Source organism: Capricornis sumatraensis, chromosome 2, assembly GCF_032405125.1.
Source record: "Capricornis sumatraensis isolate serow.1 chromosome 2, serow.2, whole genome shotgun sequence".
Lineage (NCBI taxonomy): Eukaryota > Metazoa > Chordata > Mammalia > Artiodactyla > Bovidae > Capricornis > Capricornis sumatraensis.
In genome coordinates, this window is record NC_091070.1 from 46481391 (window position 1) to 46498445 (window position 17055).

At 37.8% G+C, this 17055-nt stretch overlaps 1 protein-coding gene across 2 annotated transcripts in view; it reads left to right on the plus strand.

Annotated features, from left to right (window-relative positions):
* Nucleotides 1–5105: 5105 nt before the first annotated feature.
* Nucleotides 5106–17055, plus strand: part of UNC13C (unc-13 homolog C) — a 666761-nt gene continuing 654811 nt past the window's right edge. The window contains exon 1 of one of the 2 annotated variants that reach the window (XM_068963824.1): nucleotides 5106–8100. In XM_068963824.1, coding sequence (XP_068819925.1) covers nucleotides 5109–8100 — 2992 coding nt within the window. In that variant the 5' untranslated portion in view covers nucleotides 5106–5108. The remainder of the gene's footprint in view (nucleotides 8101–17055) is intronic. The other variant, XM_068963823.1, reaches the window with a different exon arrangement.

Consider the following 17055-nt stretch of genomic DNA (forward strand, 5'->3'; position numbering starts at 1 on the left):
AGTTGGACATGAATGAGCAACTAACACACACACACAAGTTTCTAAAACATAATAGGTGCTCATTAAATATTAGCCTCCTTCTCTACCTGGCCACTTGCCTGAAGGAAGTTCTGCAGGTGAGATTTGAGACTCATCAGCCTCATTAGAGGCTTCCCAGTGATAAAGTATCTGTCTGCAATACAGGAGATGTGAGGTGGATTTCTGGGTCAAGAAGATCCCCTGGAGAAGGAAATGGCAACCCACTCCAGTATTCTTGCCTGGGAAATCCCATGGACAGAGGAGCCTAGTGGGTTACAGTCCACGGGGTCACAAAAAGTGTTAAATGTGACTTAGTGACAAAACAACAATGACAAACCTTGTTAAGGTGGCTATGGCTTTGAAATGAAATTGTAAGAGACTGAGAACCCAGTAACTGGGGAGGTAAGATTTCTGTATTGGAAATTTGCCTCTGGACCATGTAGGTATAAAGCATTCTCTATTTCCCCTCCAATTGCTTCTTTATAGTATTTTTTCCTTTGTTTGTTTTTCATGTCATCTTCCAACTGAGTAGGATTCCTAGGTTGCCTCCCACTTCTATCTACCTTAATTTTCACAACAGATACCACATGATGAATCTTCTGTGAATACTTCTTTCATCTTTTCAACATACTTCTTAGTTCTAATGGTAACTTATAGGTACTGGGCTCTGCACCTTCTAAGAACTTTACATGTGTTAACTCATTACAATTATCCCATGAGGAGATACTATTTTTGTCCCAGTTTAATCAGTGTACAAGTGGTTCCCTTTTCTTCACGTCCTCTCCAGCAATTATTGTTTGTAGACTTTTTGATGATGGCTACTCTGATGTGAGGTAATACCTCATTGTAGTATTGATTTGTATTTCTCTTAAAATTAGTGATGTTGAGCATCTTTTCATGTGCTTCTTGGCCATCTGTATGTCTTCCTTGGACAAATGTCTGTTTAAGTCTTCCATCCATTTTTTGGTTGGGTTGTTTGTTGTTTTATTTTATTTTTTTTATATTGCACTGCATGAACTGTGTATATTTTGGAGAAACTAACAATATTGTAAAGCAACTATACTCCAATAAAAAATAAAAGATAATATGGAATTTAAAAAAAGAGAAAAAATGTACAAGTGAAGGCAGTATAGAAGTGACTTTCTCATGCTTATATGGATAATATGCCTCATCCAGAAGCTGTGCTGAAAACCAAAAACCATTAGTGCCCCCTCATCAAATGGAGCTTCTGCACCCAAGTTTCAGAGATTTCCACATTCTGTTCACATTTTGTCCATGCAGACCCATCCTCCTTTAGTTCCCATCTCTCTCCAAGGTGAGTGCTTCTTCATTTTTAACATGATGTGAATGTTTATGATACCTACCTTCTGCAGATGCTGATTTTCTTTATCTAGATCATTTAAGGCCAAGTTTAGCTAGTTCAGCCTTCTTGGAGTCTTTATAATCCATCTTCAAATTTATGGGCTTGTTACTTGTTCAGTCATTCATTTGTGCATGTATATATTTATTTGCCCAACAAATATTGTAAGTCTAATATATATCAAGCAATTTGAATATTTAAAGTTAAATAAATCACAGCCCCTGCCCCCTCAAATCACATTTTAGATATAGACACATAAATATTTCACACAAATAGCTGTTATATTCTAAGAATTACCATAACAAATGTGTTTTCAAAGCATTGTGGGAGCACAGAGGAGGAAGTGGTGGAGTCTAAAGGAGGTCAAACAAGGTAATGCTAACCCCTGCTGGATCTAAGATGTTTAGTTGCCTTAGAGACATTCATGAATAAGATGTAGGGATAGAGGGGATGGGAAAAAAATGAAGCCAATAGGAACAGCATGGACAAAGGCACATTGGTGAGGCAACAATACAACGATCACAGAACTGTTACTATTTCAGTGTGTCTTAGGCAGACGTGCTCTGGAAGTGACAGGGCATGAAACTACTGAGACAGTGATTTAAGTGGAAGGATTTATATCTTTTAAGTGTATTAGTTTTAAGAAAGGTTGCTTTGAGAGAAGAGCCAACTTAGAGTTAGGAAGACCATACAGGATACAATCGCAGTAGTCCAGATGAGAAATTGTGGAGTTCAGCACTGAGGCATCACTAGTGGCGTGAGTGAACATATATAGGGTATGGAAATAGGAGGGATCATATTGAATCTAGAATGATTCCTGGGTATATGTCTTGGGGAAGTCAATAATTAGGATATGATATTAAATTGAGACTAATCATTCAAGAAAATGACTAGGTGTTGGATGGAGTTTATATTTGGACAACCAGCTGATGATGTTTAATAAGTGACTGAAATGCAGGTTAATTTCTAACTTTCTGTGAGTTTGGAGGTAAGTAAGCCTCTGTGAAACCATCACCAAGATTGTGTTATGAAAACAAGATCTACCCTCTTAGCAAAATTTTGGGTATGCAGTATTATTAACTAAAGACACTGTGATGTACAGTAGGTCTTCAGGGCTTATTCAGCTTGCATGGCTGAGACATTGTACCTTTTGGACCAATTCTTCAATAACTATTTATTCAATGTTTTTATGTATGCTGGGTTCAGGATATTTGAAACTGGACAAGTCATATTCTTATCATTAAATAGGACATAGTCCAGGGGATGGAAACAGGAATGAGAGTACAGTAGGGAAGAATATGTATTGCTTATGCACTGGCTTGCGGGAGAGTGTGGCAAAGAGAGAGAAGAGCTCGGTGTGGGTGGTCAGTGAAGTCTTCACTGAACAAATGATTCTGAAGCTGAAACACAATTTTTACAGACAAGGAGGGCTAGACATGAATGATATTCTAGGTCGAGACAACAGAAAAGTTATTGAAGTGTGAAAGAGAGTAGAGCCTGTAGTGAATAACAAGTTATTCCATGTGGTTAGAATACAGAACAAGTGAGTTCATCTGTGTAACTGTGTCCACATACCCTCAGGTTTGCATTTTGAAGCAGGGCATCATTGCAGGTTACATTTTCCTGTTCAAAATTGTTCCAACCATTATTGTCTAGAACAATAGCTCTGAACTAGTAACACAGGTCAGGAAGTCTAAACACAATTTCATGAAAATATTAGAGGCATTGACAAAATTGCTGCTTTCATCTAAACAAAAATCAGGTATTTGTTTCAAGGTTTGGGAAACCCAGGATCTTCAGCAGAGTGATTAGTAGAACAATTTATTTTACTGAAGTTGGCTTTAAAATAATTTATCTACTCTACTGCTACTTAACTTTCTCATATGTCTTTTTTTGTCCCCACAGGAGAGGTTGCATAGGGGTACAATAAATGTTTTTTGAATCGAATTCAGAAATTAATTTCTTGACATTTTTATTAGTAGAAAACAGGTCCTGGCATCTAATTCTGAATGAATGACAAATTGTTTCAGACAAGCAAAATTGACTTTGACTGTTTATAAAGTCCAGAAGACATGGATTTACAGTCTCTCTCTTCCATCTTTTTGCTTCCTTCTTACATTGCAGTGCACTGTCTCTTATGAAACTTGGCTCCTGCCCAGAGAATGTATTCCCCAAGTCCCTGCAGAATCCTAGCAAAGTGAAATTGGCAGATTTCCAAATGGAGGGAGCTGATAAAGAGCCGTTAGGCTCCTAAAACAATGTGCAGTTTATGATGTATTCTTTAAAGAATTAGAACATTTATCTACTCAAATCCATAGTTTGATATCAACAAAGATTTTTGGTCATTACTATTATTCTGTGATATATTTCAGTGATGAAATAGTTCAAGTCAACAAAATTATATGTGAATACCTATTACATACAAGGCACAGTGCTGGTAAACGAGCAAAATTGATGTAAACTGTCATCATCTTCACATAATTCAAGAAGCTAACTATCACAAATATGACCTAGTTATGTGGTCATTTACATTATAAAACATAAAATCATAGGATGAATTATATATCCAACCAATTTTTTATTATATTTAGACATGTTCTATTTGTGGTACAATCTCTTTTTGTGATTTGGCACTCTATCTTCAGTTATGATCTTAACCCTAGGGGTGGGTTTCCTGCCACCTGCCACAAGTCTGCACTGGTTGGTTAGGGTGGCTTTGCTTTTCCAACCCACATTCTCTAAGAACTTAGATGTATTATCCTTATTTTCAAATATAAGTTTTTCCTATTGTGTTTTTGTTGTTATTATATGCCTAAATATTATATAATTGTCTATTTTTTTCCATTCATGATACTCCACTGACAAATTTGATGTCTATACAGGATGCATTTTCTCTTGGTATTTACATTATCCTATGAAATATTTTCTTACTTGGATTTCTTTAATAATTATTTAAGAAATTATCAATCATTGAATACCTAGAAAAGTAAGACTATTTGAATAAGAAAAAAATCTTACATACATGAATAATATTAATTCAGTGAATTTTAAATGTTTGAGGTGGGGGCAAATATATTTAAATTGAAATGTAATATTTGTATAAGTAAATGTAATTTTAGGAAAAGATATAAAGTGGAAATGATAAGCTCATATAGTGAATACATAATAGTTATTAAAATTTGCCTGTCATCTTATACAAACTTTTCTAAATAATTACTGTTAGCTTTACTAATATTTTAACTGTGTCTACCCATAAGTGATTTAGGAAAAGGAAAGGATAATTTAAACACAGTTATCGGTTCTGCTTTCCTTACCTAGTTGTTTTAAAAGTGTGTGTTGAAACTCAGATATTTCTGTGTCCCCTCTGAAAATTTTTCACACACTGTGTATCTTGAATAGTTTAAAAGCTGTTAGCCATGGGCTAAATCTAGGATGGAATTCTGATATTCACTTTGCAATTCCTTTTTTCAGGAACTGCCTGAAGTTACATGGAAATGAGAGAGACTCATGAAACCCCTCCTCCAAGAGAGAATGAATGTCTTTCATAAACGGAGCCTGGCTTCTGGTTTTCCCAGGACAGTGACACTGTGGCAGCCACAGCGGCCCTTCCTGCTATTTTCACTGATTCACAGAACATCTGAATAGTGATGCTGGCCTTGGATTTACAGAGTTCCATCCTGATACATTATTTACTTCCCTGGGACAGAAAAGCTTGCACTAATTGCTCTCCATGGTGGCTAATCTTTTCAAGAGCCTGATTTTACCTTACATCCATAAGCTTTGCAAAGGAATGTTTACAAAAAAACTGGGAAATACAACCAAAAAAAAAGAGAATCATCAGCCAGAAAAAGATCAAGACCTTCCTGTTGCTGGCCAGACCAAAACCCCCAAATTTTCTAACACCTTGAAAAGCAGAGTAAAGAAGCTTGCAAAGTGTTCATCTACTCGCAACTTATCCACTGAAGAAAAGGAGGCTAACAAAGAATTTTCTCTCTCCCCCACATTCAGTTACCGAGTAGCTATTGCCAACGGCCTCCAGAAGAATATTCATGTAACCAACGGTGATCATGAGGAGCTCCTTCAGGAGTTATCTTCCATTGAGAGTTCCTACTCAGAATCACTCAGTGAACTAAGGAGCAGTACAGAAAACCAGGCGCAATCAACACGCACGATGCCCGTCAGACGCAACAGGAAGAGCTCCAGCAGCCTGGCACCCTCGGAGGGGAGTTCCGACGGGGAACGCACTCTGCACAGCTTAAAGCTAGGAGCTTTACGCAAACTGAGGAAATGGAAAAAGAGTCAAGAGTGTGTCTCCTCAGACTCAGAGTTGAGCACAGTGAAGAAAACCTGGGGAATCAGAAGCAAATCTTTGGACAGAACTGCCCGAAACCCAAAGACCAACGCCCTGGAGCCTGGATTCAGTTCCTCTGTCTGCATTAGCCAGACGCAGGATGTCATGGAAATGATCTTTAAGGAACTTCAGGGAATAAGTCAGATCGAAACAGAACTTTCTGAACTCCGAGGGCATGTCAATGCCCTCAAGCATTCCATTGATGAGATCTCCAGCAGCGTGGAGGTTGTGCAAAATGAAATTGAGCAGCTGCGGACAGGATTCGTCCAGTCTCGGCGGGAAACTAGAGACATCCATGATTATATTAAACACTTAGGTCATGTGGGAAGCAAGGCAAGCCTGAGATTTTTAAATGTGCCCGAAGAAAGATTTGAATATATTGAAAGTGTGGTGTACCAAATTCTAATAGATAAAATGGGTTTTTCCGATGCACCAAATGCTATTAAAATTGACTTTGCTCAGAGGATAGGACACCAAAGGGATTGCCCCAATGCAAAGCCTCGACCCATCCTTGTGTACTTTGAAACCCCTCAGCAAAGGGATTTAGTCTTAAAAAAATCCTATAAACTCAAAGGAACAGGCATCGGAATCTCAACAGATATTCTTACTCATGACATCAAAGAAAGAAAAGAAAGAGGGCTACCATCCTCCCAGACATATGAGAGCATGGACATAAAGCTGTCTACTCCAGAGCCCAGACTTAAGAAAAACAGTTGGCACTCTCCTGATGACAGTGATGGAGAGCTGGCATCTGACCTCAATAGAAACAGTTATGCTGTGCTTTCCAAGTCAGAGTTTCCAACAAAAGGAAGTGCTTCCAAGTCAAGTTCAAAATCACACAATGCTAGAGCCAAGAATAAAACTGCTAGTAGCAGCAAAATTGCAAATAAATCAGAATATGATAAAATTTCTTCACATTTGCCAGAATCGGATAACTTGGCCAAACAAACCACAACCTATTATGCAGATGTGACACCTCTCTGGCACTCACAGAGTGATTTTTTCACTGCTAAACTTAGCCGTTCTGAATCTGATTTTTCCAAATTGTGTCAATCTTATTCAGAGGATTTTTCAGAAAATCAATTTTTCACTAGAACTAATGAAAGCTCCCTCCTGTCTTCTTCAGACCGGGAACTTTGGCAAAGGAAACAGGAGGGCACCCCTACCATGTATGACAGCCCTCAGGATCAGGGTTTGAATGGGGCTCCTCAGGGTGTCCAAGTGCAGAGTGAAATTGAGAACACAGAAACCGTGGACAGTGGAGTGAGTAATGGCATGGTGTGTGCATCTGGAGACCGGAGCCACTACAGTGATTCTCAGCTCTCTTTACATGAAGATCTTTCTCCATGGAAAGAATGGAATCAAGAAGAGCAAGGAGCTGATTTAGGTTTAGATTCATCTACCCAGGAAGCTTTTGACTATGACACAAACAGTCTATCTGATCAACAACTTGATGTTTACCATAAAGATCTAGAAGACTTGGGAAAGGGCCACAGTGACCTTCAGGATGACTCTGAGAGCTATGATTTAACCCAAGATGACAACTCATCTCCATGCCCTGGGCTGGATAATGAGCCACAGGGACAGTGGGTTGGCCAGTATAATTCTTATCAGGAACCTAATTCTAATGAGCTGTACCAAAACCAAAACCAGTTGTCCATGATGTATCGAAGTCAAAGTGAATTGCAAAGTGATGATTCAGAGGATGCCCCACCCAAATCTTGGCATAGTCGATTAAGCATTGACCTTTCCGATAAGGCTTTCAGCTTCCCAAAATTTGGATCTACACTACAGAGAGCTAAGTCAGCCTTGGAAGTAGTATGGAACAAAAGCACACAGAGTCTCAGTGGGTATGAGGACAGTGGCTCTTCCTTAATGGGGAGATTTCGGACATTATCCCAATCAACTGCAAATGAATCGAGTACAACGCTTGACTCTGATGTCTACACAGAACCTTATTATTACAAAGCAGAGGATGAAGAGGACTATAGTGAACCAGTGGCTGATAATGAAACAGATTATGTTGAAGTAATGGAACAAGTCCTTGCTAAGCTAGAAAACAGGACTAGTGTTATTGAAACAGATGAACAAATGCTGGAGTATGATCACCCTTCATATGAAACCCCTTATGAAACCCCACAAGATGAGGGTTATGATGGACAGGCAGATGATGTGGTTAGTGAAAGGGCATTGGAACCCTTAAATGAAGCACCGACTGAAATGGAAATGAAAGAAGATGAAAACCAAAACATCCCTGAACAACCAGTGGAAGTCGCAAAGCCAAAGAGGATTCGTCCCTCTTTCAAAGAAGCAGCTTTGAAAGCCTATAAGAAGCAAATGGCAGAATTGGAAGAGAAGATCCTGGCTGGAGGTATTTATGTTTAACCGCTATATTATGAGCTCATTGGGTTGTGTTCTTTAGAACATGTTCTGTGTTTACTCTTGGGAGAAGGAATTTAGTTTCAAGGAATTTGCATGTTTATTCTGAGAAGAATCTTATTTTACTTGGCTCCCCCAACAAGCTGGGCTTGACAATTTAAAATCAAGGTGCTTTCAAATAGGTCATACTAAAATAAGCACTATACTCCATGGATCACGATTTCTGTGCTAGGATTAGTCAGAAAACACCCTTCATATTTCCAACTTAATGGCATCAGGTATCAAAGGAAGGGTGGGTGAAATCAAAGAGCAGCCTGGGGTCTACATTTTGGTTCTGTATAGGGATTGGGAGAAAGATAAACTTAATCTTAAAAGAATTAAGAAAGATAGATTCATAGATTTACCACTCCTTTCCCCATCAATTTGGTACTTTGGAGCATGCCAGCAGGAAGAACTAGGTCTACACAGCCAACCCCATCCTGCACCGTGGAGGACCACAACTTCATTCACTACCTACTGATGCAGCTAAGGGAGGACATTAAAGTCCTAGGCTGTGCCTGAATGGTCACAAGACACTCTTTTGAAGGAGTCAGTAAGGGGATAGAGACAAGTATCTTCCTCCTAAAGAGTGGAGTAGAAGTCTCTTGACCATTATGGAAATGTAAACAGTACCTTACCTAATAATTTTCCTTGACCTCCTAGGGGAACAATTTTGGATCTCATACTTTTGAAAAGTAGCTGCATATAAGTAAAAGTTTTGTTGACTTTTAATTTCTCAACCAAACTTTGTCTCAATCCCTTAACATTCACTTTATTTGCATGCTTATCTCTTTATAGTTTTAGGATAGTTTGATATAATCTCAGCTTTAATTGATCATATACTGTTAATGGTTTCTTTGACTATTGAAATGTCATCTTTAAAATACTCTACATAATACTTCATAAAGTTATATATTTATATGGTCAAACATTACTTGCTATTATAAAATAATATAATAATTTATTTATCTGGTAGCTGATTATGGCTTTATTTTCTGTAATCAGATACTACTTCAAACTGGTCATGTTCTGGCTGACATGGTGGGTCATTGACTAAACAGATACCTTCATGATTAAACTAATTTAGACCCTAAAACAATTGAAATAACTATTAGGGTTCTCTGCTCTAAAATTCTGTTCATATAAAACAGCATATCTTATGTAATTTTTTAAAAAAACATAAGTCAAGGGCATCTTGGGTACATTGGCTGTGTTTTTTGGTTGTTATTTTTAAAGGGAAGCATTCTCAACTATTTTTAAAATTGATTTGAAACGGCAGTAGTCAAAATTTTATGTAAATGTAATGCATACTGGAATATTTTATTTTGGAGTGACTTTTAATATTAGATACTCTTATTACTGAAACTCAGTTCATAATTCAAAGCCTGAAATACAGGTCAGGCTTTTGACACCATATTTTACTTACTATGGATTCAGAGAGATCTACTCAAAAGCATATTAAGAATAAGCAGAGTGTGTAGGTGTGTGTGTTTGTTGTGGTGTAACACATGAGTGTTTTCATGCCAGTTGGTTAAGGTATCCAAATGTTAGGCAATATTATAAATACAATGAAACTATATGTTTCAAAAAAGAAAGTGGATCTTCATCAACTCATAAAAAAAACCCCAAATTAGCAATATGACTATTTACATAGCTAAAATCCTAGTCTTTCAGTGGTACTTATCCTCAGAAAACATAAATTCATTTGGTTATTCACACAGCACCCACTTCGGAATCCTAAGATAGGAAAAACAATTGTGTGCCACATACCTAACACACCAGGTGTGTCATACCTGGCTCACTGACTCCAGAGGACTCAAACCACTCTACCATCTTGGAACTTGGCTTATTGTCCTATGAGCCAACTTTGAATGGAATCTGTTGGATATCATTTATCCTACAGGAAATCATACATACATCTTTAAGATGCTCTCTGATGGCTTGAAAGGCACCAGATTGACTACCCAGGAGGTTGCAGTAGCCTAGATTTTAAAGGCCATCTCTTCTCTCTTTGGCAGCAGTCAGGCAGTTGTCCCCCTCCTGTGACACCAATATGCCTCATGAGGAAGGGCAGCCAAGAGAGGGTGTTTTTCAGGCCCCTTCCCAGTTCAGAGCATCCCAATGAGGTGCCAATCGTCATGATGGCTTCTGTGCCCATGGCCATCTGCTTACTGGGCTTTGGGCGGAAGCCAGCATATTTTTCTCTTCATGACGATGCAGTCGCCATTAGGTAGCAGTGCTGTCTTCTCTCCATTACTGACCTGGCAAGGTTGGAACTTAGATCTCTCGCTGTAAACAGTGTGGGAGGTGGTTCTCCTGACAGAGCTTGATGGAACTGTTGGCTTATGAATTTGAATCAATAATTTCAACTTTTATCTTCAAGGTCCTGGTAAAGAGGGACTTTTTAAAGACCCCAGTGTACATGGATGTTTGATGCCAGTTTATATGAGAATCTTAACTTTGAACAGCCGGCCAATCAGGAGAGAGATTATAGTCTATGTGTAGCCAGAACCTCCACGAGGCCATATTCTTCCCTTGCTGCTGGACCCTATGTGTGTAACTGGTCTGAAACACACCATGATGGTGAATATCTGATCCCCTTCCCTTAGCCTTTCACCACCCATCAACTGGAATTAATTAATATCTCCTCTGAATTTCCCTATACCTATTTCTTGGAGCTCTGGTGTCCACCTTTATAATGACAATTTATCTGTGTTCCTTATGTTCCCTTCTAAGCTGTAATCTGAGGGTCAGAAGTCTTGTCTTTTCATCCTCTCATTTGCACTGTGCTTAGACCAGTGCTTTATACAAAGATGGCACTGAATATGTTGGATGAATGGCTACATCAAAGGAAGCAGGATACTGAATAAAAAACATGAGCTTTTAAGTAAAGTCCAAATCCAAACTGTGGCCTTTAATTGCTAAACTGTGCCTTTATTTCCTAGGGGTTCAGAAGTATGATTAGAGATGCAACCTTATAATTGAGCACTGTTATATACCAGGCATTTCCCCAGCAGTTTATCTATCTTTTTATTCCTTTGTCTCTTACAGCATCACTATAAATTTGATTCCATTATTATCTTATTTTACAGGTGAGGAAACTGAGATGCGGAAAGCTTACATAACTCGTTCGGTGTCATACGGGTAGTAAGATGGTGAATACAGAATTAAATAGATGGTTAATTTGTTTTTTTGAGAGCAGCCATGTGCTTACTCACCTCAAAGATTGTTTTGTTCATGTTTTTAGGTGGAGAGACGTGATGAAAGATGGAGGTAACCTTGGCCACAGGCAGGGCTCATTCCAACTAAAGGATTTTCACAAGAAAATAGAAATACTATGAAAAGCACTGAGGTTTTATAGTGAAATAGTTCATTCTCAGTTTTTCTAGTCCAAATGCGTGGTTCATCTTATAAACCAAGGCTCGTAGAGCCCAAAAAATACTGTACAACAGATGTTTGAAGGAAGATGTTCTAAAGTCTGAGTACACTTTATCAGGAATTAGATTCTAAAGTCAGTTTGAAGTAAGTTTTTCAAGGAGAATAGTAAAAAGTGTTTTGTTTTGAAATGTCATTTCCAGGCTGCCTGTAGTTTCTGGAAGAGGCTGCTGCTAGACAGAATTGTAAAGTCCATGAGTGAATTGCCCTTTCCATTGCTACCGTAATGCCAGAGCCTGCCGCAGTCTCTGGCATATTTATCTAGTCCACAAATAAATATATATTTGTGGACTGGATAAATAAATACTAGACTCCTCTCTAGTTCTGTGGAGAATTCTTAGAATTCAGATAAACTTTAAATTTCTTTCTTTCTACTAAAAAGACTTTTAAAATTAGATATATTTTAATATAGGACAAAGGGGAGAATGTGATGGAGAGTGAAAACTTGACTCTTGTCACCTTTGGCTCAGTTAATCACATCTTTCTTTCTATGATGATGTTGACTTATACATCTCTAAAAACTTACCTGAATTTACTTAAATTCCAGGTTTAATATTTCAACTAAGCTTTGGAGGTTTGTTGGTCCAAGTTCATCTATCAAGAGGTGCTTCTTAAACTTTTGAACATCTCTGGGCCTCCGCTGTGGAGAGTCCAGCTCAGGAGCTCTGAAGTCTGCCTTTTTAGCATGTTCTCTGATGCAAGTGAGCATCATAGCACAATTGAAGAGTGCTGCTAAGTACTGTGTAGCAAATATTATACCTGCCCACGTAGGATTGTTTCGTCTCTTTTCTAATTGGAAGAGATAGAATCAGTCTAAGAAAATGTGTGAATAATTTGCTTAAAATGAAGAATTATTTATAATTCTCCAGCGCAGCAGGTTATTACGCTTATGAGGAGGTTTTGATAATTTCTACACATTAAAATATAGAGAAGCAATATATATATAGTCCTTCAAATGTAAACATTCTTCTTCAAGGCACGTATAACAGTACTAGTAATAACAGAAGACAGCCCGTTTGTAGAATGTTCTGTTTAAAATCAGTGCATAGCAATACAGTTTTGGTTTAGTATTGTTTGCTTCCAAATACTTGATAATTACCTAAAATATCAAGTGATTGTCTTGGTTTCTGAGACAGGCTATGATCTGTGTGAGGAGTGAAGGGGCCAAGGATCCTTACAGGCAGTGGAAACAGCTAGCATCTCTGCTTCTTGCTAGACAGAAAGCCCAAAATGCCCAAGGGAGTAATTTTTCTAGGAGATAGGATTGGTGCTCAAAAGAACACATGTGTTTATAAATCACTTGAGTGGGGAGACAGGTAATGCTGGTGTGTACAAGAAGATAGTTCCAAGTAGACCCAAAGCTATTACTCTGATGTGGTTTGGAACTAGGGGATAGGAACAGAATCAACACATGCATAACACCTTCCAATTCTATTCACCTCTAGAATCTTTAAGTACATATTTAATCTTTGTTGTATAGTGTTAGCCCCACTTTGCAAATGAGGTGACTGAGTCTTAAAGAGGCAAAGGCAGGTCTGAGGCTACACAGCTAATAAGAGGATTGATGGAAATTGATGTACATATAACAGAATTCAGCATCTGATCCTCTTTCCATGATATCCCATTGCAGGTGTGGGTGAGTCTTTTCATGAAGGAACTAGCTTATATTTTTAAGCATATGAATAAGTTGTGCTTTTAAGACCAGCCAGTTTTGTGTTGGCTGCTGTAGTAAATATTGATCTCTGTTAACACAAAGTGAGTGATAATAGTTTGGGATGAGATAGCGTCATATTTTTAAAAGTTTAGAAAATCTGGAAGGGTGACACTTCTCACATTAAAAGAGTTTATTAGAAATGAAGGAGTGCCAGTAATCAGAGTTTTTGAGGAATAAAAGCATTTTACAGGAGGTAGAGAAGAAATTCACAAGGATACACAAAGGTCAGCTTTTAACAGGAACAATGAATTTCTAGGGTTCAAAGATTTTGTTTATTTATAATTACTAATGACTCCAAACTGTATTCCTATAACATTTGTCTTTGTAGGGAAACTAAAATACAACACATTCTCCAAGGAAATATTAACTGATGATGAAAGATGATGATTTCCAGATTATACTAAGAATATTGCTTCAGAGTCTGCAGTATAGATTTCAAACTCCAGGAATTCAAGGAAGGGTATTATGCCAAAATCTCAGATAGATAGGGTTTTTTTTTTGCTAATGTCATTGTTCATATACTTTTTGCAAGTTCAAATAGAGAGCTTCTATAGAAATTGTGAATCATGTGAGACTTTTCTGTGCAGTGTGGGATAAAATAAAGAAACTCTGGAGTCTGGTGTAAGACACAGGGAAGTATGGCCTAGTCAATTGATATTGATTAGGTTAGAGTTTGAAGTCCTGGGATCTGACTAGATATACCCACTGGGGTAACTCAGTCTCTGGGATAAATCTCAGGAGGAAGTGAAGAACGAAAGCCCAATGCATTAGAAGAAAATCTCCTAATTGGAAAATATACCTCAGACTACAAGTGACTACTAAGGCACCTAGAGTCTAACTCTGGGCATCAGTTGGGGAGGTAGAGAGCAGCAAAGAACAGAGAGAACTGGGGATGTGAGGTGGGCAAAAATTTTCCCCAGGAAGGCATTTTTTTGATTGAGCCTTTGTTACTTTTTTAGGGATTAGGAAAGGATCTGAACATCCCAGAATAGGAACTATTCAGAGGAAAGCAAATCCCAGAGGGATTGATATACTAGATTGGTTATCTAGAGAGTGACCCAAATATCTGAACCTGAGTCTGTAGTCAGTAATGAGTCTCTAATACAGGTTAAAAAAATAGCTTGATTGTTCCCCTGGCATCCAAGGACTGAGCCCAATTTGCAGGCAGAGTGACCTGATGCTGAGTTTCAGTTTGTTGGGTTACTCTGACCCCAAATAAAACTGGTCTCCAAGATAAGGTATTATTAATAGCTTAAGTTGCCTTCATAGACTACAAGACCAGAAGGAACTAAATGCATTAATAGTCTTCTTCACCATGGTTTATTCCAACCTATGGAATGCATTTTCTTATTCTTTTTAAAAGGAAATTGTTTTATGGAATCTTGTTAACTATCTCATTCATCAATCTGGGTCTCAGCTACTTCCAAAATAAAAGAAACCCTTAGAGGATAAAAATGAATAACATTCAGCAGATTCTAACAACTATGATATGACTCTGTAGCCAATCCCAAGGATACTTTGAGCAGTGTTACTTAAAATAAATGTCTTTCTCTACTCCCTCCAGCCATCTTCACTGCCCCAACTTATCCCTTACTTCTCCAATTCAACCATCATTACTACTTTAAAAAGGATAGAACTAATCTCCAAGTATTAAACTTGATGTTTATGTGGGTATTTTTTATTGTAGTGTTGACACATGCAAACACATACATTAATTTTCTTAAGAACCCTGTAAGATAAGTAGCTTGATAATAGATAACATTTACTGAGTGCTTTGTTATGTGTCAGACACTTTTCTACATATTTTACACTATGTTAAGTCATGTAATCCTCACGATAATCCTATGAGATGGATACTGCTATTATCTCCATTTTATAGATAAGAAACAGCGATAAATTTACCTAAGGAGAGGAGAAAAAAAGAAACTAAGAAGTACAAGAACCAGGATTTAGAGTTAGCATTTCTTTTCCAGATTCTATGTGCTTACTCACTGCTGCTGAGTTTAAGATTTCAGAAATTAAGTATTGCTATTCAGCTTTATAAGATGGAGATGTGAGCTGGCAAAATGTTGATTTACCTGACAGCATGGGTTTGTCAGCAGGTCTGCAATTACCAGCTGTTCTCCCAAATCATAAGCGAGCACTCAAGCTATCAGACTGTTCTTCCATTTTACATGACATTATTACAGGCAAGATGATTATCCGAGTATCATTTCTGTGAAACTCGTGATAAACTTGTTGGTTGCAAGTAATAGTGGCAACAAGAAATGACAGGTTGAATATGATCTTACTTCCCAGAGATGTAGGTTAAGCTTTGCCTTTCCTTAATGCCTTTTCTGATGCTTAATGATGTCTTGTGGAAAGTCCATGGCTTTCATTTTCTATTTCTGTTCTTTAGTGATTACAGTTAAAGACATACACACTCTTATGGGCATGCACATACACAGAAGATGTGAATTCACTCAGTGTTAACAGGGTCGTATTTTACTATCTGAGGAAGATCAATAGGATGATTCCCAAGTTGATCAACATTCTCTTTGCAGTTTCTAAACACATAAAACAACTTTCTTCTTCTTCTTTTTTTTTTTTTTTAAGAATTAACTCTCACAGATTTAACTCTCGTAAAACATCAGTGAGATAGCCAACCTCTTCAAGTATCTGTTCCCTCAAGTTCATTACTAGTAGTTATGTAGGTTGTAACACTGGCAAGTGATGGGACCAAGGATCAACTCCAGGACTTCTGAATCCTGTTCTGATGCCCTGTACACACAGCATGCCCTTAGCTACTTATATAGCCTTATGCTTCTTTCTTCTGGACTTGAGAACACCTAGTCTGCAATACAAACTTCTGGAGCTGTGTCAAGAGTATCTCTCTGCTGAATCTTAAAGTTAAGGTTTCTCAGATTTTAGAATACATAAGGATCACTTGGAAGCACTTGGTGAAAATATAAATTCTTTGATCAAATCTTTAGTTAATACAAGATGAGTCATGGATCACATTAAGAAATGCATATCAGTAAAAAAAAAAGAAATGCATATCAGTTAATAGTTAATAATACTGCTTTTGTCCTTTTGTTGCTTGTTTTTTGTTGAGTGATTTCTGTTCCATTGGCTTGAGTTGTCATTTTTGTGTTGATGGCCCTAAATCAGTGTCTTTGGGCTAACTCTTCCTTCCCCAAACCTAGACATTCATTCTTTTGGTCATTAGTTCAGCCTCTAGTTCCCTCATTCCTTAATGAGTATCTAATTGCCTGGCTAGGCATCTGGGTTATAGTAGTGACAAATCTTATTTGCTCTTGTCCTTGTGAGGTATATATGATGAATTTAAATTTCAAAAGCATACAGATGTGTCATTTTAAACTTTGTGGGAGAAGTAAGTAGAAAGTGCTAAGACAACATCTTATTTGAAATTTAGAAAAGTCTTCACTGAGGAAATGACATCTGCCCTGAAGTTGAAAGAATGAATACCTTGAACTAGGCTAAAGGAAATAAAAAAAGCATTCCAGGCAGAGGAAGTGGATTGAGCCAGAATCTTAAGGCAGACAGTGGCATGATATATTTAAGAAAATTAAGGAAAGCCTGATGTGGCTGGAGTCTATCAAGCAAGGCAGAGAATGGTATGAGACAAATCTGGTGAAATATCCAGAGCCCAGATTTCACTGAGTCTCATTGGGACGTTTTCTTTTCTCCTAGTTACCATGGATTGACCAAAATGAGTGAAGGACTTGATTCAAATGGGATATTCCATAGGTCTCAAAC